General features: G+C 38.7%; 2 protein-coding genes across 3 annotated transcripts; both read left to right on the forward strand.

Moving 5' to 3' along the window:
- Positions 1–24: 24 nt before the first annotated feature.
- Positions 25–15,844, forward strand: elnb (elastin b; the record flags this gene model as incomplete). The annotated part of the gene is made up of 37 exons (XM_053687976.1): positions 25–163; positions 265–294; positions 525–746; positions 837–866; positions 1,064–1,267; positions 1,631–1,921; positions 2,249–2,278; positions 2,381–2,803; positions 2,888–2,920; positions 3,009–3,212; positions 3,337–3,369; positions 3,713–3,754; positions 4,239–4,331; positions 4,427–4,459; positions 4,584–4,697; positions 4,769–4,825; positions 4,927–5,028; positions 5,146–5,208; positions 5,330–5,353; positions 5,447–5,506; positions 5,648–5,731; positions 6,125–6,154; positions 7,376–7,423; positions 7,516–7,932; positions 8,071–8,208; positions 8,697–8,747; positions 8,875–8,913; positions 9,302–9,340; positions 9,475–9,636; positions 10,709–10,762; positions 11,440–11,577; positions 11,668–11,718; positions 11,859–11,900; positions 12,795–12,854; positions 13,408–13,464; positions 13,830–13,886; positions 14,521–15,844. Coding segments are annotated over 37 exons (3,741 nt in total), but the record flags the coding sequence as incomplete, so codon positions are not given.
- Positions 15,845–17,264: 1,420 nt separating this feature from the next.
- Positions 17,265–25,057, forward strand: limk1b (LIM domain kinase 1b). 2 transcript variants are annotated; one of them, XM_017492679.3, is made up of 15 exons: positions 17,265–17,572; positions 19,359–19,497; positions 19,870–19,979; positions 20,175–20,348; positions 20,433–20,538; positions 21,157–21,323; positions 21,472–21,661; positions 22,043–22,129; positions 22,221–22,352; positions 22,478–22,537; positions 23,241–23,306; positions 23,702–23,873; positions 23,983–24,038; positions 24,117–24,274; positions 24,377–25,057. In XM_017492679.3, exons 1-15 carry the CDS (start codon positions 17,529–17,531, stop codon positions 24,534–24,536), a joined length of 1,821 nt encoding a protein of 606 aa, XP_017348168.1. In that variant the 5' UTR covers positions 17,265–17,528; the 3' UTR covers positions 24,537–25,057. The 2 variants fall into 2 exon arrangements, with proteins under 2 accessions (XP_017348168.1, XP_053543621.1); XM_053687646.1 differs by lacking the exon at positions 22,221–22,352.
- The last annotated feature ends 1,177 nt before the right edge of the window (positions 25,058–26,234 follow it).

Here is a 26,234-nt window from a genome sequence, read left to right on the forward strand (position 1 = left end):
ACTGGTGGGCTCCCTGGCTCTGGAGTTGGAACTGGTGGATTTCCTGGCTCTGGACTTGGAGCTGGTGGGCTCCCTGGCTCTGGACTTGGAACTGGTGGACTTCCTGGCTCTGGAGTTGGAACTGGTGGACTTCCTGGCTCTGGACTTGGAACTGGTCCTGGAGGTAACTTGCTAAATGAAATGTGAATATTGTTGCATTATATAAACTAAAATATATTATTTTTGTTTCAGAGCAGTAATACGTTTTTGTTTGACAAATTTCAGGTTATGCTGGAGACAAAGCACGAAAATATGGTAAAAGTTACATTAATAATGTACATGAATACATGTACATTCTGTAATGATTAAAGATAATGTCTAGAAGTCAGTATTCATATTCATACCTTTTAAAGCATAGTGATAATGTAACCAATAATCCCTAGCACATTTATTGAAGTCCTTAAATTCACTTGAGCCACAAGGAAATTTATTAGGTTGTTCATTAAAATGTTCATGTATTGCTTCTTCAATAAATTTTTCTGTAGCTCAGCTTGGAGGTCCCGGTGGGGCTTTAGGTGCTGGAGGATTACCAGGAGGACTTGGGACCGGTGTGCTTCCTGGCTCTGGACTGGGAGCTGGTGGACTTCCTGGCTCTGGACTGGGTGCTGGTGGACTTCCAGGCTCTGGTCTTGGAGCTGGTGGATTTCCTGGATCTGGACTTGGAACTGGTGGACTTCCTGGCTCTGGTCTTGGAGTTGGTCCTGGAGGTAACTTGTTAAATGTTGTTGCATCATACAAACTAAAATGGGTAATTTTTGTTTCTGAGTAATGAAACATGTTTGTTTTATAAATTTCAGGATATGCTGGAGCCAAAGCACGAAAATATGGTAAGAGTTACACTAATTATGCACATGGATTCATGTGTGTATAGTTTATTATTTATAGGATTAAAACATAATGATTATTTATCCAGTGATACATAATAAAATGTTTATTTTAGCACATAATTTCACACCGCAAGAAACTTTACAAGGTTGTCCAATAAAATATTCATGTATTGTTTTACTATTATTTTGTTCTGTAGGTCAGCTTGGAGGTCCTGGTGGGGCTTTAGGTTTACCTGGTGGGGCTGGAGGATTACCAGGAGGATTACCAGGGGGACTTGGGACTGGTGGTCTAGCTGGCACTGGACTTGGAGCCGGGGGAGTTGGAGGAACTGGTGGGGTACCTGGTGGAGGTGTTGGAGGGCTGCCTGGTGGAGGGCTTGGACCTGCTACTGGAACTGGGGGTATTAATTTGTCATATTTTACTAACTATTCAATTTACTACTTTAATTTGTGCTTTTTATATTATTTCAACTGTTATGTTGTACATATTAGCACATATGCCAAAGTTTTTTAAGTGCCATAACAGAAAAAGGCAATAGATGAACATGTATTCCTTCACAGGGGGTTGGAGTAGATGAAGATGAGGTATAACTTTCTGGAGACTATAGATTAGGAGTGGCATCAAACAACTTTATTTTCTGATTAAAATTCCACAGGATATGGATCTGAAGCAAAAGCTCGTAAATATGATAAGACATTTAATTTAGTAAAGGCGATATAATTTTTTTCTTGGTAGCCTGAAAATTTAATTTACACTATTTTAGGTATAGGAGGTGCTGGTGGTACCCTAGGAGGACCTAGTTCAGGAGTTGTACCAGGAAGGACAGTAGGTGGACTTGGCGGAGTTGGAAGTCAGCCTGGAAGTGGACTTAGACCAGGAGGGACAATTGGTGGTGGACCAGGTAGTGTGCCAGGTAGTGGCATTGGACCCGGAGTTGTACCTGGTGGTGGGCTTGGTCCTGGAGGTGTGGCAGGTGGTGGCCTTGGACCTGGAAGTGTGCCAGGTGGTGGCTTTGGACCTGGAGGAGTACTTGGTGGTGGTCTTGGACCTGGAGGTAAATGAGCCTATGTTGAAATATATCAGAATGCTGGACATTCATTCTAACAATCACAAAAATATATTGTTGCATAGCTGTTTTACTGCATATGCACAATATATTGTTAAAGCATATTTCTATATGCATACATTCAGTAAATGTAAATGTACATGCATCTGGATAGCATGCATAACATATAATAATAGCACCCAAAGAAGTCAAAATTAAGTAATTGTTCCTCAGTTTAGGATCATGAAAAACATTAAAATGTCCACAAACAATTTTACTTTGAAATCCCAATCTTTGTGTTCTATGTGCTATATTTTTGTATCACAATTTCTTCAGGGTATGCTGGGGCCAAAGCTCGCAAATATGGTAAGGCACATTCAATTACTTACAAATCTAGTTTGAATGCCCTAATTGAATCCTTATGCTGAAAATGTCATGCAGATTTTATCTTTTGCTGAAAAAAAAAAGGATTCCCAAGTGGAACAGGTGGGACTGCTGGAACAGGATTGCCTGGAGGATTAGGAGGGGTACTTGGTGGTGGATTAGGACCAGGAGTACCAGCTGGTGGTCTTGGTGCTGGAGTGGCACCAGGAGGTGGAGTAGGAACTGGAGGTGTACCAGCTGGAGGCTATGGACCCGGTGGAGTACCTGCAGGATATGGCCCTGGTGGAGTTCCTGCGGGATATGGCCCTGGTGGAGTTCCTGCAGGATATGGCCCTGGTGGAGTTCCTGCAGGATATGGCCCTGGTGGAGTTCCGGCAGGATATGGCCCTGGTGGAGTTCCTGCGGGATATGGCCCTGGTGGAGTTCCTGCAGGATATGGCCCTGGTGGAGTTCCTGCGGGATATGGCCCTGGTGGAGTTCCTGCAGGATATGGTCCAGGTACTGGAGGTAAAGCATCAAATGTTATACACATAAAACATTCTCATTTTATTAGATTGACAATTTCATATATTGTTTGTGTCCTAATTGTAGCATATCCAAGTGGATCAAAGGCACTTAAATATGGTAGGCAAACTTATTTTATTTTTGTGAAATTATTATAAGCACATAATACCAGTTTGCATTATGAATGTTTTGTAAATCCAATGTGCAGGTCAGGCTGGACGCGTTGCTCCATCTGGTGTAGGTGGACCATTTGGAATAGGCACAGGTCCTGCTCAAGGATATGGAACTGGAGCAGGACCTGTAGGTGGATACGGCCAGGGTACTGGATTGATTCCTGGGGCAGGATATGGCCTTGGAGTAGGCAGTGTACCTGGAGGAACAGGAGTCGGAGGAAGGCCTACAGGTGCTGCAGGTAATTGCAAGTTTGAAAAGGCTTCAAAAGAACAGTTGAATTGGTTTAGATGTACGTACTGTGCTTACCTTAATTGTTTCTCCAAACATTTTTTATTGAAGGTAACATGTTTTGTTTCTTATAGGATATGGACCAGGTTCGAAAGCTGCTAAATATGGTATGCTTCTGAACATACATATGATTTCTGAACTGATTAATTGGTGGCAAGACTGACCATGTTTATATCTGAGCAACTTAAGAACTTAAGAAAATTTTGCATTCATATACATCGATGTTGTTAGTCTGAGGCATAGGTCAATTATATCCAGAACAGAATAGAGATTTGCATGAAAGGATCATTTTTTGAGGCATAGTTTGATGAAGAGTATATTTCAGATTCTATACTCCCTAAAGTACCACGCATTCACAAGTTCACAAATGTTGGCAGTCAAAAAAAGGTCCAAAGTGGTCCAAAAAACTTACACTGTTTTATTACTCCTTGGGTATACCTGGGGCAACAGGGCAATTAGGAGCAGGAGGAGGACTTGGCACTGGACAGGCTGGTGAGCAACACAGCTTTGAGTTTCCACATTTTGTTCACACTAAAACATGTTTATGTTGAAAACAATCAGAGAAGGGTATAGAAATTATAATGATTATTTTGATTTGTTTTGGAATTTTTTTATCACAACATAATTCCCATAGTTCTATTTGTGCTATTCCAGCATTTTAATGACTTTATTATTATTCTAAAATGTGTGTGTGGGGGAATAAAAATAAAGAATGAATGCATCTAAACTTTTGACTGGTAGTGTACATGTAAATGTAAGGTTTCTAAGTAACCTTCTTAATAATGTAGTGACTGCTTTCTCACTTTGCCCAATCTGCATACAACAATTATTATTTTTTTTTTTTTTTTAAAAAAAGGACTAAACATTTTTTTTTGTTAATTTAGGTTAATATAGCAGTGCAAATACATCATGTTAGCACTGTTATAAAGGTAACTGTGTAATCTAGATGAAGTTTTTCTTTTGACTCACTGAGCAGTGCCTGGGGGCATTGGAGGTGGTCTTGGCTCTGGATCTGCTTTTGGTGGAGTTCCTGGCAGTGGATTAGGAACTGGTCTTGGAAGCTATGGAGGCAAGTTTCTGTAAACAAACCAATGTTGATAGTGTTCCTGCTTTTATAATGTTTAATCTGATATAAGTATCCTTTTTCTCTGTTACAATATGCAGGATACGGACCAGGTGGAAAGCCACCAAAATATGGTAGGAACTCCTTTTACAGAACCTCTAAGGTTGTTTAATGGAATGATTAACGGGATACAATCGTATTGCATTAACTGATCTCTGCTCACTCTGAACTATTAACTATCACTCCCCTCCTTTATAGGTCAACCTGGTGCTGGAACTGGGACTGTGTTAGGTGGAGCAGGGTTAGTGCCTGGTGTTGTTGGATCTGGAACCACAACCACAGGAATAGGGACTGGAACTGCATCTGGTGCAGGTGATGGTTGCTGGAAAATTGCTACTCAATGAAATAAAGGCTTGTATTTTGACAAATTGCTATATTTTCAGCCACTATTGGTGGGGCAGGAGGGGTACCAGTCAGTGGAAGGAAGACAGACAAATATGGTGCGTTGGTCTTCCCTCTTGTGTGTTGGGTTGATCGACATACTCCATTTTATTGACTGACCAGGAAACCAACAAGGAATATGTTTTAAATCTGACCCTAGGAGTTCCAGGCTTCACAGGAGGAGCAATAGGAGGAACAGGAGTTCCAGACAGTATACCAACAGCATCCACAAATCAGAGAACCCAAACAGGAGATGACAGAGGTAATATGTTTAATGAAAGTAAGTAAGTAAGAAAGTTAGTAAGATAGAAAGAAAGTACAAGAAGCAAGACACAAATAATACACTGATATGCATAATGCTGTAACTCTTTCTTTACAGTTTTCCCCCTACATCCTGGTGGATCAGCTGATAGGACTGGTAATGACACTACACAAGTACCAGGTTAGTAACAAACTTGCTGACACGGGTCTCATGTGTGTGAAATATTAAGTTAATTTGGGACTTCGGCATAACTGATTCTTTATGAATTTAATACGTGTTGTTTTTTTAATTTTGAACACAGGTGCTACTAAGGCCCCCAGGTTGGGTAAGTTGTTTTTTTTTCCCACTGTGTTTTCTAACACCTTTCTTGTTATACCCAATAAAACTTGACTTGAAATGCCTCAATTCATTTACTCAGGGGAACAAGGTGGAGTTATAGAGGGATCTGGCAGTTCTATTGGTGGTGGTCCAGGTGAAGGTAAATCTTCAAAGTTTAGATATAGTTATATTGTGAGTTTTAAAAGCAGCTTGTGTTTTCTAGTCGTATTTAAAGTTTGGCTTTTCATATGAAGTTGTGTATGTGGTGGCTTAATTTATTATTATTTTTTTTTAATTAAAGGAGTTACCGGTGGTTCTATTGATGGGGATGGACTTGATGGAGTTACTGGGACAGGAATACCCATTCTAGCTGGTGGTAAACCAGGTATGACTTTGAATGCTAATGTTTAACACGCCATTGTCCTCATTCATGAATAGTTTAAATTGGTAATTGTTTACATACAAAAAAAAAAAGAAGAATCTGGTCATAAGCTATAGTAATCCTGTATTAATAGAATCAGATATGGGAAGAGGAATGGCTTCAGCAAACCCATGTGCTATATTAAGCTACATTTATCCCCATGCTTACACTGGAAGAACTTTACATGTTTGTTTCTTGGTCTACAGATGTTCCTGTGTCTCCCTCTGGAGATACAGTGAATGAAATGCATGAAATGCTACACCCCGTTTTGCATTTATTTTTCATACAATAATCAAATCAGTTATTACAAGATATCACAACTTTTCTTCTTTTTTTTTTTTACCAACTTGTTTCCAGATGGTGTTGGTCAAGGTCAGCCATCAGGTGGTATGTACTGCTTTTTCAGCACAGTCAAAAACTCCATTTAAAAGTAAATATTTAACTCAAATCACATTACCTTTTGGTCTCTTTATCAGGATTTGGTTTGGGAATTGGTCTTGGTTTTGGTGGCAGCACTAGTGTAAATGTTGCCAGAGGTATTGGCATTGGTATTGGTATTGGTGGTTCTGGAACAGGTCTCGGTATTGGTATTGGTGTTGGATCTGTTAAATCCCCAAGCCCAACAGATGAGGCAGGAGCAGGTACTGTAATGAGTAACGATTGAAACTTAATGGAGTAACAACCCTTTACTAATTCTCATGGGATAAAAAGAAGCCTGAGAATGGAGTGGGTCTGCATTGCTGCACGGTTCTACTAATATGCCATGCTAATACAAAGACAAACTTGACTTTAGCCTCCTTGAGTCTTCTCGAGGTTCCCTTTCAATGTCAGGCAATAATAAATTTTAGGCAAGACAGAAATATTTGACCTTTTTAACCAGTTTACTGCATTAAAAAAACAGAAGCGATACCCGATTAATTCCTTTCAGTTGCTATTCTATGTAACAAATTGTAAAATGTATTCCACTAGCACCTAAACTACTGATATAAAATGTAAATAAAACAAACAAAAAAACTAACTAAATATGTTAGCTGCTGTTAAGCTAACAGCTTTGAAACATTATTTTAACTTGATTTAACTTGATCAAAGATCACCTTAACAAAACTACCCATAAACTAACCATGGACAACCTAAACAAAAGTCTGAGGGGAAAAAAATGTAAAAGTTGATCAATTTTTTCACAAGGTGCTGGTGTTGGTATCGGTATTGGTGTCAGTACTGGTGTTGGTGGAAAACCGCACAAGCCAACCACAGGTGATTGTTTTAATTTAGCTATAAGTTATTATTCATTTAAGAACATAAATATTTCTGATTGGGTCATTGTTATTCTCATAGACAATAACAATAAATATAGTGAAAAGTTACTAACAGTGTTATCTGTCATGTCATGGTGTTTTTACCATTAAGTGTCAGAAATTTGACGATGGCAAAAGGTTTGCACAGTGCAGAGTTTTACAAAACATCATCAACAAATTACATAATGTCCCAGTGACCAGGATGTACACAGCTATACATAGCTAATCATTTTGTTAAAAAATATTTTTAAAAATCTAGTTATCTGTGTTCAGGACTATCTTATAAGGTGTGGTTGGATGTGATCTTGTGCAGGTGGAGTAAGAGATGGTCTACCAGGAGCCAAACCTCTGAAACCTCCAGGTATTACCAATTCCCCTTAACATGGTTGCTCAAGAACTTCTTGTACTAGTGATACCAGAATTGTAACATTATGATGTGTGTATTTGCTGGAGGTGGTGTCATACCTGGACGTGGTGATACTCCAGGTGGAACTGGCGAAGAGCCGAGCGGAACTAGCATTGGACTGGGTGGAGTTGAAGGTGGACTAGGTGGAGTTGGAGGGGGGCCCGGCTTAATTGGAGGAGGTCCAGGCGGAGTTGGAGGAGGTCCAGGCGGAGTTGGAGGGGGACCAGGTGGAGTTGGAGGGGGTCTAGGTGGAGTTGGAGGAGGTCCAGGCGGAGTTGGAGGGGGACCAGGTGGAGTTGGAGGGGGTCCAGGCGGAGTTGGAGGAGGTCCAGGCGGAGTTGGAGGGGGACCAGGCGGAGTTGGAGGGGGACCAGGCGGAGTTGGAGGAGGTCCAGGTGGAGTTGGAGGGGGACCAGGCGGAGTTGGTACCAGCCCTATAGGTGGTACAATTAAACCCCCCAAAGGTATTCATACATAATACTCTATGCTCCTTTTAACAAAATATATAATGTATGTTAATATAATGATCATTCGATATATGTGTCAAATAATGCCTTTTCATGAAATGTGTCTCTTGTCTAAATAAAATGGTTCTGCTTCAGGATACCTCAGTACAGGTGGCGGACTTCTTGGTAGCATTGGAGGTCCAGGTGGAGTAGGGCCTGGAGTGACAACAGGAACTGGCTTTTTGCCTGGAACAGGCAGTCTACTGCCAGGAGGTACAGGAGCAGGAACTGGAGGTCAGAATTCTGGCAAAACTACACATACCAAATATGCATAAAGTGAATTATCTAGCTCAGGGGTGTTGAACTCATTTTATGTAACAGGCCACATTACTCTTTGTTCAATGTCAAGTGGGCCAGAAACAAAGAAATCAGTTCTGCGAGCAATAACACATCAACAAATGCTCTCAGATATGTTCATTTATTGGCATTCATCTAAATTCATAAACAGATTAAGCATATATCACCTACAGAACAGATTAACAGACTTCAATTCATTACAATATATAAATTAGCTTGCAGAAGTGTTCACCTCCCTTGGATTGGCCTATATGTCATGAATCTACACGAAATACAGCACAAGTACTCATCCCCATTGCTATGAACCCCTAAATTAGTTCTTTTGGAAAGAAATATGGTTACAGCATCTAAATTTAATGCTCTGTTTTTCGCCAGTTTTGTTACTTTACATGATTCTGTTTTAAAAGCAATTTTGCTGATTCTAGGTTATGGAACGGTTGGAGGTTTAGGGACCAGCGGCCTTTTTCCAGTAAATGGTATGTTCATGATTTGTCCAAAAATCTAAAAATGATTACTTTTTCATAATATGATTTCATTACATCTCAAAAGAAGCTATCTAGGCATCTAAAAATGCCTCCTGTGAAATAATCTCATATTTTCCAGGTCAAAGGTTCCCAAGTGGAGCTGCTGTGGGTAGCAAAGGTTTGCTGTTTTCATCTCCTCAATTCAATAATAAAGATTTAGGATATTTAGCCTTCGTTTTACTATTTAGAAATGTGGAATGTATTCATATGATTTGTACTCAGACCATGACATCAGCTTATGGAGCACTAGGCAGACATTGAGGTAGGGTAGAGGTTAATGTTGGAGACTGGTGATCTTGGAGGCAGTTGGCTCTGTGCAGGTAGCTACTGTATAAAGTTGAACCTGGTTAACCTATTATTAAATGAGTCTATTAGGTAGTAGGTAGTTTTAGACAGTGATCAATTAAAACAGTGTTCTACATTAAAATACAATCTACATTGTATAACAATCTCTCATGCAGCCAGTGACAATTGTCTTTTTTCCCCCTTTTATTTTTTTTTTATAGGTCCTGGATATGGCCCTGGAACGGGAAAGCCAGCCAAAAGTATGTCACTAGCATATGTACTTTATATCCCAATTGTAAAGCAGGAAAAGATTTAAATGGAATTTTCTTTTATTATTATTATTATTATTATTATTATTATTATTATTATTATTATTATTATTATTTTACATCAGGCTACTGGGGAACTGGAGCATTGGGTGGAGTGGGAGGCCCAGGAGGACTTGGAGGAGTTCCTGGAGGTGTTGGCACTGGTTTAGGTGGAGTTGGTGGAGGTCAAGGAAGCATTGGTGGAGGACCTGGTGCAGTTGGAGGTGGTCTGGGTGGTCAAGGAGGAGGTATATAACAGCAGATATTACTGTAATAGCCTGCCCACACTCAGCAGCCATCTGTACCCCTGTTCATTCATGTAATTATCCAATCAACATGGTGTGGCTGCAAGGCAATGCATGAAGTCATGCATATACAGGTGAAGAGCCTCAGTTAATGTTCACATCAAACATTAATATGGGGGACAATTGTGATCTCTGTGACTTTCTCCATTTCATGGTTGTTCGTGACAGATGGACTAGTTTGAATATTTCAGAGACTGCCTGAGATTTTCATGTACACCACTCTCTAGAGCTGACTAATATATATAAAGAAACTGGGCAGGTGAAGACTGGAAAAATGTCATCTGGTAGTTCCCCCCCTATCTTCAATTATCAAGCCTGTGCCCACTCTAGTCTCAGATTCTTGTCCTTGATTGACAGGAAAGGAACCCAATGTGGTCTCCTGCTGTTGTAGCCCATCCGCCTCAAGGTTCACCATGTCGTGCATTCTAAAATGCTTTTCTGCTCACCACGGTTTTAAAGAGTGGTTATCAGAGTTACCATAGCCTTCCCGTCAGCTCAAGGAAGCTTTTTTTTCCTGCAGAACTGCTGTTCACCGGATGTTTTTTGTTTTTCCGCCTCATTCTGTGTAAACTCTAGAGACTGTTGTGCAGGAAAATCTCAAGAGATCAGCAGTTTCTGAGATACTCAGACCAGCCCATCTGGCACCAACAATCGTGCCATGGTCAAAGTCATATTTTTTCCCCATTCTGATGTTTGATCTGAACATTAACTTCATGTATCTGCATGAATTTAGGCATTGCGTTGCTGTCACATGAGTGGTTGACTGGATAATTGCATAAATGAAGTGGTCAGTGAGTGTATATTATTATGTATCAACAAGGCCCAGGAGATGAGTAGTTCCTAATCCCAGTTCTAAGGATTAAATCCCTTTAATATACCTTGAATTATGCAACTAATTAATGAATTACCAGCCTAAACAAGTTGTATCTTTAAATTTCCACCTTCTAATCCTGCTAATTTACTATTCATATTATCAAATCTGCAGTAGAAGAGCTCTATATTTTTTTATTTTCAGGTTTGGGCTACCCAGGCGGAGCAGGACTAAGAGCTGGGAAACCTGGGAAATCAGGTGCTGCTTGTTTGAATAGCCATACAGTTGTGATGGTGATTCAACTTTGTCTGTGGTCAATAATATATTTACTCTGAAACAATTTGCTGTATGAATTTGAATATGGATGAATTAAAGTGGAACTTTACAATTAAAGGTAGCTTGGTGTTCCTTATATGCTTGATGTGTGACACCTGTACAAGCATGTTACATGGAAAAAAAAATACACACTTACATGACTAACTTACTATTACACATCTTCTAAATGCTAAATACTACAAACAGGTCTTTAAAATCCATTTTGGACACTTGAAAATGGTATTAAAATCTGCGGTACTATATTATATTTCGTTTAGGTTTAAATCTCATTACACCAAATGATTTGTTGCGTATGAACCAACCACTTACAGATGGCAGAGCAGTTGTTTTTTTAAGACTCAATTCAAGATTCACAAAAAACAAAAAAAAAATCCTGGGTATTTTTTTTTTTTTTTTTTTTTTTTACTGCTTTCAGTGTGAACATGAAAACAAGTACTTTTGATTTCATAAATATGCATACTTATGTGTCAATGCTTCAAATTTTGACCTAGAAAAAGAACAAAATAAATACAATGGGATAATTGAAAATGTCACTTCTTAGCTAAATGATAAATCATAATCATTATTATGTGCTCAGTAACATGTTCCTGTGTTTGTAGGATTTGGCAGTTTGGGTGGAGCAGGAGGCCTAGGACTTGGAGGTACAGGTGGGACTTTAGGAGGAGGTCCCGGTGGTGTAGGTGGAGGGCTAGGAGGCATAGGAGGAGGACCTGGTGGGCCAGGTGGAGTTGGAGGCGGTATATTATATAGCTTCAAGAACTGTTCAGGTCTAACATCAGTAAAACCACCATTTTAATGTACAAGCCATTACAATTTTTTGTTTTTAGGTTACGTCTACCCAGGCGGTGCTGGACTGGGAGCTGGAGTTGGGAAGCCTGGTAAATCAGGTGCCCCAAAATAATCAATATCCAGTATTAATGGTCAAATTTCAGATACAATTTTAACCCCCCACCCCGAAATCACACTGATCAACCCTTTCTCTTTTCATGTATTTTGCTTCATCTCCCCTTTGTTACAGGGTATGGCACAGGTGCCTTGGGGGGTCAAGGTTACCAGCCAGGTAAGACAGCATTCTTATTTTCTTCTCATGCAAGCTACATTATAAATAAAATACAGAGATATTATTTTTAAATGAAAGTGAAATTAACGACAAGTTAAAAGTGGAAGTATCCAGCCAAAAATGTACTCAGGCAAAAATAAATAAATAAATAATCCCCCCCCCAAAAAAATGGCGTTATATGTACTGAACTTTAATAATGTAGTATTAAAAAATAACTGATGAAATGAACATCATGTTTTCATATGGAAAGTATCTTTATTACTAAAATTGTTAGAAGATTATTTTTATTTTAAAGCAACTACACCACTTTGCGTCAAAGCATTTAATCTCTGTAGTGTTCGCTGCTCATATGCATGAGTAACACTAGGTAGTTTGCTAAGGAATTCGTTAGAAGGAAAATGCCCTGTAAATAACCTATATTTACCATTAGCTAAAATGTTACTTGCTGCATAGCCAATTACTGGAATCCATGCTAGTTTAACCTGCCATTAGCATAGAAAACAGGCAGAATTAGTTAAATATACCATAGCTAGTTAATGTTAGTAAATTTTCGATGATGTTTTTAGATGTCTTCTAGGGAGGTAAACAAGACACCGCATTTTATACGTCTTTAGTCTTTGCTTACTGAAGCATACTGAAACATTTTACTGAGGTCAAATGCACACATATAAAGTACACTCATTGGGTGGATGAGAGAAGAAGAGACTGTCGAGATTTGTATTTTAAAGGTCTAAATAATAATGTAAGGAGGAAAAAGTATTTTTTTTTTCGTGGAATTATGTGAGTATGTATTACATTTTCAATTTCAATATGCATGTAAAGTATAAATACACCAATATAATACATAATGAATTGTAATGAGGTACAAGTTGAATAAGCCATCTACTCCTGCAGGTAGTGGAGTGCCAGGATACGGTGGTGGTGGTGCGGGCGTCTACCAGCAGCCACTCCCAGGTAAAGAAGCTCTGTTTTACTCCTTAAAAGCAGCTGTGAGAAAGCAAAGGCAAACTCATTCCTTTACCACCATTTAAAAATAAACATCTTTCCGTGCTAAACTCCATGCTTTGCCCTACGGGTGGGAGGAACAGCAAAATCCCTCTCTCCCCTGTTAATCATAATCATAATCAGACACCCTTGGGTTTTTTAACATCATGGACAACTCTTCACTGTTCGCTCTCGAGACCGACCTCCTTTATTGCTTGGGTTTACCTTGGTAATAAAGTTCTTGCTCATTCTAAGCAGTTTGGTTTCCTTGCTTATCCTTGAACCTACGTGGGAGATGGGAAACATTCCCCACGACAGCGACAACAGCCAATTGTGCGAGCTTATGTATGCGGAAGAGCGCAGATAGTGCATTCTTCTGAGTGTGATACGCTGCTCTGTGACACAGCATATGATAGTTAAGATAGGGTTAGATATGTTAGCTAATGGGTGGTAATTGGCCAATGACCAAACTGAAAAAGAAATCACAGGCCTACATAAATGCATTCATTTTCCTTTATACTAGGCTATGGAGGAGTTGGACCAGGAGGAGCTGGAAGTGCACCACTTACACCTCAACAATGTAGGTTATTTCTCAGTTTCACCTGATGCATTCATATAACGAATGCAAGATTTTGTGCAAGATAGTAAAATAATAGTAAAAATATATATATAGTGTAGTAATAGTAAGGCATTTTTAAAAAACATTTAATAATATTTTATACATATAGCAAGCTATGATTTAATGATGCAGTGGACACACAGACAAGGTATCCAGTTTGGGCCAGATGTATGGAAAGTACATGTAAAAGTGTTTGCACTGCCAGTGAATAGAGCATCAGTCATTCTGACTGTGTCGGGTCCCGTAAAAGATTTCCATACTTCATATTTTATTAAATCAAAAGATTTAATGTAAATGTTTTATGATGATGATGATTGTTATTTCAGCTAAAGCAGCCAAATATGCAGCTCTCCAGGGTGCTCTAGGTGCTAGAGGCTACAGAGGTATAGTATAGTGCACATTTATTTTAAATATATATATATATATATATATATATATATATATATATATATATATATATATATATATATATATATATATGTGTGTGTGTGTGTGTGTGTGTGTGTGTGTGTGTGTGCATGCATGTTTGGGATGTGCCTTCTATTGTTAAACTGTGATATTCAAATATCCACGGGATTTAATGAATGGATATCCATGTTAAATGTAAAGCGAGAGAGAGAGAAAAAAAAACCTTTAATATGACATAAGTAAATATCATGAGAGTAGCCCTGATGTTAGACACCTCTAAGATGCTCAGCATGACAGCGCTGTATCAGAATCCTGCCAGACAATCCTTTTCCCTTTCATACTTTGTTTCACTTTACATAAAGCATGACAATTACCCGAACAGCAATTACAGTATTCAAATACTTCCATCTCAAATTGTTAACCGGGTATTTGAATACATCCCTAATGCATGTACTGTACCATCTGATTGAAGGCTCAGCATTTCCAAATGTATAATAAAATATTGTTTGTTTGTTTTTTGCATATCATGCATTTACCATTGCATAACATGTTTCCAAACCACTAGACGTTTAAAGAAAGTGCTCACTTTGGCTGTGTTTGTGACTGCAGGAGGTGCTGGGTGCCAAGGCAAATACTGTGGGAGGAGGAGGAAATGAGAGCCCTGCAATGAGAAGTGACCTCATGAAGTGGTGCTACTGCATAATCTCGAATGTACTTTTTCGTTTTCTAGTGGGAGAAAAGTAAAAGTATTCCCGCTCAAAGTGCACCTCGTAACACGAGACAGACGTTCAGTGTTCAAATCCCCCCTTTTTTTTTTTTTCTTAACACATAACTTTGATTCAAGGATGTATGCAGTGTGCACTTACTCATGCATGTGTGGCACAATGTAAACCCCAAGTCCAATTTACACACACCAGTTAATACTTAAAGGACAGGCTTTATCACAGCACCCAAGGGTTCACCATGTTCACCATGTCACTACTTTCACTGTAATCTCACCTAAATGATCTAAAAGTGTTACCAACCAACAGAAAACACCAGGATCTCTGATGTGTTTAACTCTGTGGCTACACTTCAGCCAATCTCAGTCCTTCAGCCTTCACTTTCACTTCCATAACTGCATATTTAGTCATGCTGTATGGGGAAACGTTGCTGCTATGTACTGTAATAGACAAACTGTGATAGCAATATCAAGTTGTCATTAAGCTAAGTGGTTCAGGCCACCTCATCACATAGGCTATTTAACACTTGCTTTTCTCTCGTTTGATGGTGCCATTTTTCATTTTCTTTTGTATTAAGGGGAGCTGAAACCGACCTCCTCATGAGTGCACGATGCTGTTCTTAAACACAGATGTGCTCAGCGTCATTGTGTTTGCCATGTGTATTAACATTTCAATGAACAAACAGTACATTCTGCTGTAGGAAGTATATTATCAAAGTACTGAGGAATACAAGTTCATGGCACCTCAGGATTTTAAGCTAGCTCTCATGTAGTTTTTGATATAGTGAGATCTGAATTTTCTTTCTTTCACTTACCTTCCATTAAATTAAATCCATTTTGGATTTAGTGTTCCTTATGCATTTAACCTTAGCGATGTGCGATTTTCTTACTGTGTGATTTCTCACTGTATGTGTTTGGGTTGTTTTTTTTTGTTGTTGTTGTTGTTTGCTTGTTTGTTTGTTTTTGTTTTTATTTTTTACATTTGTGAATCATGTATCAGTATTTGGAAAAGAAACCTGCGATAATGGGAATGACGGTTCAATCATCGAATCTTATTCATTACCAGCAGGTTTGCAATGTTTACTTTTTGATTTTTTTTTCTTTTACAATCTTTGAAAATCATATAAAACTCTTTTCATGTGATGCATTTTATATATATTTTTGCCTTTAACTAAATAGCAAAATAAAGGATATTAAGGATAGGAAATTTAATTGCCGGAAATCGTTCCACGGTGTGACTTTGGGCTTTGTTTGTTAAGAGTTCATCAGTAGCGATTGCATTTTTTTTCAGAAAAGTAATGCAAACTATCTTAATGCGACCCAAAATGTTCTTTTGAACACCTTTTTTTTATATATCCTATCGCACATTACTTGATGTAGTGGTGGTCATTAAACAACACAAACAGGCAGAGAAACATCTATACTTTTGCCCTCATCAAGAAGAAAAGATTGTGCAGATTTAAAACAGGCTTCTATTTCATCACACATTAAGACCAGCCTGTCAAAGTGTTCAGTACTAACCCATATACCAACCCACTAACTCATTTAGTGGTAATATATAGGACAAAAAAAACACACAAGCTGCAAGTGTTGTTCACAAAATTCTGAAAATACCAGCTTGATGTCATTTTGATCATGGATGATTAGGTGTTTCTAAAAAAACACTTCAGGTAAAGAGTGTATGACTTAAACATGTTCCTAAATATGATTACACAGTCTAAGTTGTAGAAAATGTCTTAAAAATCAATTAAAAGACCATCATCATCTTTAGAGGGATTATAGATATTTATGAGATCTTATCTGGAAAATAGAATTGACAAGTAGTTTCATCAGAAAAAACACATTTTTAAAACGTTTAGGTTACTTTTATATCATTTTCCAAACAGCAAAAACCAGTCAATGAAATTCTTCCACACTGCATGACATAATTTGAGCGGACTAAGCGGAATTTCTAGTTAAGATTTCTTCATGCAAACTTCATGTACATCTTAACGTGCATATTGAACATATAACTGTCCTGCAAAAATGACTCTCTGACATCTTAAAGCACCGCACGTCTGGTGTCCAGGAAGGCAAATATGCACGGTCACTAAATTCAGATAAACAACACTAAATCCGACATCAAAAACGCAATTTCCAATCAATTTAGGAAACCTTAACCTTCGTTTACATCTAAAAATTCGAAAGTATTGGTGCAGTAAAAAAAAAAAATTGAAGAACTGGATTAAGCTGGATTACCGCTGACATGTGATGAACGAGGATGTCTGTGAAATGGCGCTACTCTAAGTGAAAGTATCAAAGAGTGGAAACTATATTGCTTTAGAAAAAAAAAAAAAAGACATCTGCAAATGGGATCTGCAGATCGACTCTATGCCTTCATATTAAATTGTTTGCATGTTAAGGACTGTAAGGACCAGTGTTCCAGCTGGAGTTGAATTCCTGTTACTTTCCTCTTCCCTGACACACAGGAGGAGGAAATCTGGTGATTTATGAGCAGGTCTCTACATGCTCCAGCTCTCTGTAGGATATCAGCTATCAGGAGGGAGTGTAACTTTATCCCCCGCTTTTAACTGCTGACCAGAGCAATCTGACATACAGGGGGTCAGCTAAAGTTAGGGACAGACACAGTGACACGGTCAGTGTGTGCACAGATTAAGTTCTCCTTGCATACACAAGAACGTTCAAATTCATCTGGTGTGCAACCTCGTAAAGAAAGACAGATACTCAGTAGAATTCAGATGTATTTGGAGCGGTAGAGAGAGTATTTCCGTACAGCTGGTGTTTCCTCTCCTCCCACTTACTCTACTTCCCCTTTCATGTAGTGTGAACGAGAGAGAGGGAGAGAGAGAGAGACAAAAAGAGAGAGCGTACTAACCGGTTCATACTACTGAAACACATGTCTCAACAGGACGAACGTTACATGAGAAGAAGAAGCGCAAGGTAGGCTGAATCACAACTCTGTTTGAAATCTCAAATCTCACCAAATCTGTTTGAAATCATTCAAATGAGCGATGGTCTACTTCTGATGTTTGTCTTTTTACAGTTACATTAATGCTGTGTAACAGGAAATGGCTTATACTTTTCATTCTTCAGGTCACATCCTGCAGATTATTACTATAACTCCTAAATTGTGACCTAAACAACGTGCTTATGAGAGTTTACATTTTTCTTTCGCATGTTTGTGTAGTACAGACAGATCGCGCACGTTAATCAGATCCAGCTTGTCTCGCTGTTGTCTCCCCACCTCTTTATCCATAAATGCCTGCTCTGATACAAAAACATGACACGGAACAGAAATAATGTCTGATCATGTGCCGGGCTGGTGGGTAATTTTAGTTTGCTTGAAAAAGGGCGTTTTCTGGATTTGTTTTTGTTTTTTTTGAAGAAGGGAAATTTGAAGAATGTTTACATGAGAGAAGTACAAATGGGAGGAGACAGATGACATTCAACCCGAGATTACAACAAGAAAAAAAAAGACTGCGGTCTGTTTTCAATCCACTGTGAGCGGAAGCACTAAAGAGCAGCAGCACTAAAGAGTCGATGAAAGAGTCCGTGCCATGCCCGGGGTTTCTGTTTGGTAGAGAGACGAAACAAAAGAAAAAGCGATATCTATAGGAAGGGGAAATTTCCTGTACAGATGTTACAGAGTTTGGTAAACATCCCCTGGTGCTGTCAACAGTTCGTTTTGATGACAACACCCGTAAATGATCATCAAAGATGCAAAATATGATATGAGTTAGAACTTAAATATCTATAATTGTGTCTGAAGCCTTTTCATTCATATGAATAGCAGCATAGTAACAATAGCACAGCTCACAATTCCATACATTTAAGACTCCGTGGAAATGCTAATTACCACTTTCGAGTGACCAATTATTTTAAAACTGGTGCTATTTGGCAAACATAAGCTGATGTTGTATTGATTTTCTTGCCTTTCTAGATGTTGCACAGTTGTGTTGCAGTCTGCTCCCTACCTCATTTAGCTCCATAGAGTTATTATTGCACCTAGTGGTCAGAAATGGGAACTGCAACAAACACTAATAGAGGCCCATTGGGGCACGAATCATGGTGCCCTCGCATGCTCTCTCTATGAACATTTTCAGCGGTGAAGGAGCAGCAGACCGGACTGTTAATGACAGGGTTGTCAAGGTCGCGGTTTTTAAAAATACCTAGGGGCCTCTGAGAACTTGATTTGCTTTAGCAAATAACCAGAATTAAATGTAATATACTTCAACAAACAAAGGCAGTGTGTAAGTGCAGACAGTATGTCTATGATGTGCCCCACCTTTCTACTGTAAGATATGTAGCAAAGATTAGGAGAAGGAAAGGAGGGATTATGGGAGTGGATAATGTGTGTACATCAGAAAAGCGTGTGCACCAGTGACCTGGTGACCTGATTCAGATGTAGTTGGGCTATGATATTAGTACACTGGTGACATGATACACCTGCTGTATCAAACACAGTTGAACAAACGTTCCTCTAAAACCGCTCAAAACAAGCTGCAAGACGGTACGCTGGATGACTGTATGTTGTCGATTCTCAACTGCCTATTACGGAGTTACTCTGAAAACTTACTAGATAGCAGCCTATAGCATAAGTCGATTGGGATAGCCTCTCGACTTCATTTAGTTTGAGGCTATGTCGTTGTTAATGCCGTCCTGCAGCACCAAAATGTAAGGTCACGAGCTGCTGCCGATTCACTCCTTGTGTTTTCACCACATGAAGGTGCTGCGAGTGTAATTCTGCACTCTCTCACTGGTACTATGAAAGAGATGGACAGTATTTCTGCAAAAAGGACTACTGGGCTCGCTTTGGAGAACAGTGTTGTGGATGCTCAGAGATCATCACCACTGGCGTCATTATGGTAAGAACATGTAATATAGCTACAAAAATCCAATTAATGATACTCTCACAAGATTACTTAAGACACACAGTGACTCTCGAAATAGTTTAGTTGTGAATGTATAGAGCTCGTTTATCATGATCCTATAATATTATTGTGGGGATCATTCATTTAAGGCCCTAGCTGTTCTCAAATGACACACAAAGCTTTCTACTCATTCTCATTCTCGCATCCTTTCATTCATTGTACAGATCCAGCTCATATTTCAAGTGCTGATGTCACCGCCACCCTTCCCTAATGCTTGACCTCTACATCCTCTCTTTCATTGTGTTTTGCTTTGAGTTTTTGTTTAAAAAAAAATAAATAAATAAAATCTGCTTCCTTCCTCCGTAGGTGGCGGGAGAGCGCAAATATCATTCAGAATGTTTCATCTGTGAACAATGCAGCATGTTCATTGGAGATGGGGATTCATACACTTTAGTGGAGCATTCCAAATTATACTGGTTTGTTTGGAATTAAGACACATTATAGAGAAATTAATTGAGCGCAATGTGTGTATGGGTGATATGGATGCCGTTCATAGACCTTTTAAATGTAAAGAACAAATGACATTCACTGTTTATATACATTTTTAATATTAACATCTTAATATTTCCCATGATGTGTCCAGTGACTGTCTTTCTTTACCTCGTCTTTAGTGAGCACTGTTATTATCAACTCGCATCAGCGAGGCATCCGGGGTCAAGTTCCAGGCTTCCTCACACCGTGGCTCTGGTGTCATTTCCTCCTTCAGCAGAGAGCAGGAGTGGTCTCTCATTCGCTGTGGATCAGTGCCCTGTCAATGGAAACAGCCCCATTATCAAAATATCCCAGTGAGTCTGCATATTACACAGCAGCAGCTTTTAGCAACCGTCTCTCTCTATCATGCCTCATTCTGCACCATCCACCTTTTCCAGGTTAGATACGTCCAATACCAGTCCTGAAATTAAGGAAATGATTCATGTTGGAGACTCTGTCCTTGAAATCAATGGACTCTCAGTCCAAAACATTCCACCCAATGAGGTAAGATATCATGTACATAGTGTAATATATCTTATACCCCAGTGCTGTCGAAATTCTCTAATCTGATTGGTCAGAAGATAATTATTTTCCTATCACAATAGTTCCAGCCACAAGGCAAATTATAATAATGTGCTCATTCTAATACGCTATTGTTTCTATAATAACAAACACTTGTGTGATGGATGCTCAATACAAACATGTGTAAAATGTGTACAGTTGTTGATATGGTGAGGGTTTCTCTAAGGAGAAGTGTTTATTTGACGTTGATGGAAGGAGTCTCCAGTGTCAGCACTTTGTAACAGTCGGAAGTAAAGGTGTAAATTATGATATAGAAAAGCCTTCAGGACAGAGTGTTTGCAGTTTCTCAGTAACATGACAAGCAGCGTTCTCCCCCCTATAAACAAATAAAACCTACATCACACTTTAATTAAATTTTTTATTTTTTTTTTAATTGTAAGCATTGGCAAATTGCTGTTGTATAAGAGGAATAAAACACGTCAGGATTTGGTGTTATTGGAAAATAAGACCAACCTGTCAATGATTATTTTTCTATAACATCGCACCCGTCTTGTTTTATTCCTTGGACATGATAATACATTGCGTTTTAATCTCTAACAGATTGATTCGATGATCCGTGACATTGAGCACTGCCTGAAACTCACTGTTGAACACAACCCTGATGGCCTTTCTAGTCAGGAGGATCAATCTTGTCTGTTGGACGAAGAAGCAGACCAACCAGGGAAATTAGACTTCCACAGTATCCGCCACCGCTCCAAACACGTTATGTAGGAACGAATACAGTCAAACAAAATGATCATTTATTACATGTCAATGTTATGTTTATGAAATAAAAGTGCCTGGAACACTTTTACTGACTTACCTACTATGATTATAATTTTTCATAATCTCTGAGGTCACTTTGTTCCTGTGTAGGCGCAGTTGCAGCATTGAAAAAAGCCCCTGTTCACAAAGCTACTTGCTGCTGCCCTCTCACAGAAGAAACCTTAATCGCTCCGTATCTCTGCGTGACGATCCAGTTGACAAAACACAGCGCATTTTCCGTCCCTCCGACCTCATATACGGGGAGGTTCTTGGCAAGGGCTGCTTCGGACAAGCCATCAAGGTAAAGAAAATCCATCCATCCATCTTCTACACCACTTAATCCTTTTCAGGGTCACAGGGAACCTGGAGACTATCCCAGGGAGCATCAGGCACAGGGTACACCCTGGACAGGGTGCCAATCCATCGCAGGGCACAATCACATACACACACCCATTCATACACTACGGACACGCCAATCAGCCTACCATGCATGGGGAGAACATGCAAACTCTGCACACACAGGGCCACGGTGGGAATCGAACCCCCAACCCTGGAGGTGTGCGGTGAACATGCTAACCACTAAGCCACCGTGCGCCCTAAAGAAAATCCAGCTACACTGAATTACAACAAAGAGTCCAAAAGATAAAGTTACATTAACAGAGTTTTTACCTCTGTTTATCAGGTGACACATCAGCAAACAGGCGAAGTCATGGTGATGAAGGAACTTCTTCGTTTTGATGAAGAGACCCAGACAACATTTCTCAAGGAGGTTTGCGATCGTTGTATTATGTTCATGTATCGGATATCTGATTTCTCAACAGGGTTTCCACTCAGTGTAACTTGATTTACTATCATTCTAGGTAAAAGTGATGCGCTGTCTGGATCACCCAAATGTCCTGAAATTTATTGGAGTTCTTTACAAAGACAAGCGAGTAAACTTAATCTCGGAGTATGTGCCAGGAGGGACTTTGAGGGAAACCATACAGAAAATGGTCTAAACACATTTCTGATCCATGATTTTTTTTAATATTTGGGCCATATATTATATTTCTAAAGCAATAAAAAGTGTGTGGTGAAATGCCAATAAGCAATACATTTTTTATCAACTATCCAACAGGGCAGTGATCATCCATGGAAACTCAGAGTAAGCTATGCAAAGGACATTTCTGCAGGAATGGTAAGCACTTATTGTGACAAACATAGATTCCTGTGCTTGTATTTATTTCAGATTGCAACAATATAATGCAGATGTGTGTGTGGCAATTTGGGGAAAAGTTGTTGGGTATCACTGAGGATGAATTCTGTCAAACTGACAAAAAAAAAAAAAAAAAAGGTTTTCATAGAGAAAGGTTTTCTCCTTATAACATTTTTTCACACTTAACTTTAAGAAACAGCAAATATGTTTCAAGAAAATGACATGGAAATGTTTTAATTGATTAAAACAATTAATTAATTTGAACTTTAATTCATTAAGTCTAGGCTATTTTCCTGAGAAAGATGTATGCCACAGTGAAATTTACATAGGCCAAATCAATTCAGCTTGTAATCATATACCAGCTACCAAAATGCTACAGTGTGAAAGTGGTATCAGATTTTTATTTTTTTTAAATAAAAATGTTCATCCTTTTCACTTTAACCATTATTTTAAAACATTATTTCTGTTTGAGATGCATCCAACAGATAAATAAATTCCAGGATAGGAATTAATTTAGTTTTCAGAACTATAATATAAAGTAGAACATGAAGGGTTTTCCCTGGCCACCCATTGAAAATAAATAAAGAAACAAACAAATAAATAAATAAATAAATTTGTGAAAGGCAGTAACGAAGACCAAATGGATCAACTTATCAGTGCAGACTGTCTCGTTTTCTTCGTTTAGGCATACCTGCATTCCGTGAACGTCATCCATCGAGATCTGAACTCACACAACTGCCTTGTCAGAGAGGTGAGGATGCAAAACAATCATGAAGCTTAAACTCTTTTTCTAAAATGGATTGGCTCTGATTGGCTGAGCCACGAAGCCACACCTGTGACCGCACCTCAATAACTGAGTTCTGTATTAGTGCACCAGGTTTTAAACCAAACAAATCATCTCACTTATGCTACTGTATAAAATGTACAGAATACCCTAATCGTTGTCCATTACGTTGCTTAGCAACCAAAGCTTACTGTTAATAGATTACATTGTGTGGCAGAAGAATTGTTTATTGTAAATATTCATGCATTCTTTCAGCTTCAGTAACCATTTAATCCTGGTCAGGGTTACGGTGGATTTGGAGCCAGTCCTGGGACTGGTGTGAGAATTCCTAAGAACGTTATAGTCTTGGTTTATATTTACAGAACCATTCTGTCGTGGTGGCAGACTTCGGGTTAGCCCGACTCCTGAAGGAGGATAAATCTCAGACAAAGAATTCTTCTCCTGAGCAAGCATCAAAGCTGAGTAAGCCACATAGGAAAAAAAGATATACAGTGGTGGGGAACCCATACTGGATGGCGCCCGAGATGATCCGCGGTGAGCCATGGCAACCAACCAAACAGACTAAAACATGCACAGATTTTTCATGGTCATGAGCTCTATTTTTCTTCTTCTTATCATGGTCATTTTTCTTCTTATCTTTAAGGTATTAGCTATGATGAACGTGTTGATATCTTCTCCTTCGGAATCATTCTCTGTGAGGTAACCAATTATTAAATATTAATTAGATATACATTTAAAAAAATACAATATAAACATATATTTGTTTCTTTGCACTAGATTATTGGCAGAGTGTATGCTGATCCAGACTATCTCCCACGCACTATTGAATATGGACTAGGTGTTAAGGAATTTCTAAAGCGCTACTATCCAGCAGAATGTCCATCAGCCTTCTTTCCTCTTGCAGCTCTTTGTTGTGACACAGAAGCTGAAAAACGGTAGGGTTCAAATCTATTTCGCTTCTGCAAAATACAGACACGCAGATGACCAGTTTAACCGTTGCTGGTTTTTTGTTTTTTGTTTTCCACTTTCTGTTCTAGGCCCTCATTTGCAAAGCTAGAAGAATGGCTACAGAGCTTGCTGATGCATCTGGACATCAGGCTTCCTCTAATCTCAGAAATAGATAAAGTGCAGAAAGCTTTTTGGGAAAACCACAGCGATCGTCAGCATGAAAATGGTTTACAATCTGAACAAAAATAGAGGCGAGAGTCATGTCAGGAGCAACGCTGTGGATGATTATTCATCACTGTGTTTGAAGAAACTGTGGACAAGCTAAAACAAACTGTGAAGGGACAATTCGTTCATGGATGTGGTCATTTCAGGACAATCTTTTAATGGCCATTTTTTACTGTAGAAATTGAATTTAGCAATAATAAGGGAGCCTGTAGCCATATAAGGTAGTAAGTAAAAAAAAGAAAAGAAATATACTGATCAAATTAAGCTAAATGCTGGGAGTAAACAGGATTTTAACTTATAAAAAAATTAACTTATCAAAATGTGAATCATTGCATGAAACCAGGTACAACCTGGCTAATGTATAGTTTTAACTGTTTTTTTTTTTTTTTAATGTTAGATAATATCTACACATAATTTATTTATATGAACAATGTGTTGTTATTTTTAAGTGAAGATTTTTTTAAAACCCCTGAACTTTGTACCATGGTAAAATTCTTAAAGATTTTATGATCCTGAAATAAAAACCGATTTCAAATGTTCAGAAATGCACCATTTCTTTACTGTGTATTCTACTCCTATTTTACTACCTAGTAAAATAGTTCGCACTATATGTTTCAGCTGTCTAATCAGTTACATTGAATAGTAATTTAAGACTGTAATACAAGAACTACAGTTGGGGAGGAACCTGATTGGAGTAGCTACTCATGTATGTGTCACTGGATCTACAGTAATCTCATTAGCTATAGTCTTGGTGTTGTTGCAGACAACGTGTTTCTGTTCAAGAAGAAATCGTCTACCAGCAATGCCAGTGAGAATCCAGACTTACATTATGGTAAAAACCTGCACAGATATAAGATTGCCTGATTGGAGGGCTAATCGAAGTAAATCTGGAGCTGCGGGGTTACTAGGTATTGCTTGTTGTCCTGTTCTCACAAAGATATGCTAACTCCTTCACTAGTCCAGGGGCACCTTGGAGTATTAAAAGGAAAGATGGGACAAAGAGACAAAATAAATCCTGTATAACATAAAGAGTCATATAATTTCTACCTACCCACCCACCCATAGATCTACCTACCATTCTCCCATCCATCCATCCATCCATCCATCCGCTTTAGCTCTATAACGTTCATATTTCCCAGTATGTAAAAAGAAATGGACTACTATTGTTTTTCTTGCATTTTTTTCCCCAAGAGCTATTTAAAATTTTAATTCAATCTCTATACCCTGCACTGTAAAGCTTACTGTCTTAAATATAATGTTCGGAGTCTATGTTTAGACATTTCTTTAGATGATTCAGTCAGTTATTGGTGTTACGCTTACTGGCCAATTTCCCGAAATGATCCATAATGTCACACACTAGTCCCATAGGCCTTTTCCCTAATAGTCCATAAAACGATGCAAACTATGCAAATAACTATTTTAATGAAACCAAACTGTGCACTGTCTTTTAAATGAATTATTAAATATTAAATAACAAGATTTTTAAAGTGGTATGTGAACGTCTGATCATTGGGTGTGTTATCACAATAAAACAAGTTAGTTAAATCCGACTAATTCTTCACTTAGACAGTTAGTGATGGGTCAGATCCTTTGGCTCAGCTCATTTAGAGTCAGTAAGAGTCGACTCTTTAGGCTTCCAAACGGGTTGTCATGTATGTCCTAAACATAATTCAGCAGAGGTTTCAGCGCCATATCTAAACAAAGAGAGCAAACGAACAAACA

The sequence above is a fragment of the Ictalurus punctatus genome, chromosome 18 (genome assembly GCF_001660625.3).
Source record: "Ictalurus punctatus breed USDA103 chromosome 18, Coco_2.0, whole genome shotgun sequence".
NCBI classification, from domain to species: Eukaryota; Metazoa; Chordata; class Actinopteri; order Siluriformes; family Ictaluridae; genus Ictalurus; species Ictalurus punctatus.

What these genes read in the sequence shown, in the direction of transcription:
- limk1b (XM_017492679.3), top strand. Translation starts at nt 17,529, where the DNA reads ATGTCTCAACAGGACGAACGTTACATGAGAAGAAGAAGCGCAAG. An exon ending in GGGAAACCATACAGAAAATG is followed by an intron (nt 22,353 to 22,477) that starts GTCTAAACACAT and finishes ACTATCCAACAG; the next exon opens with GGCAGTGATCATCCATGGAA. An exon ending in TCGGAATCATTCTCTGTGAG is followed by an intron (nt 24,039 to 24,116) that starts GTAACCAATTAT and finishes TCTTTGCACTAG; the next exon opens with ATTATTGGCAGAGTGTATGC.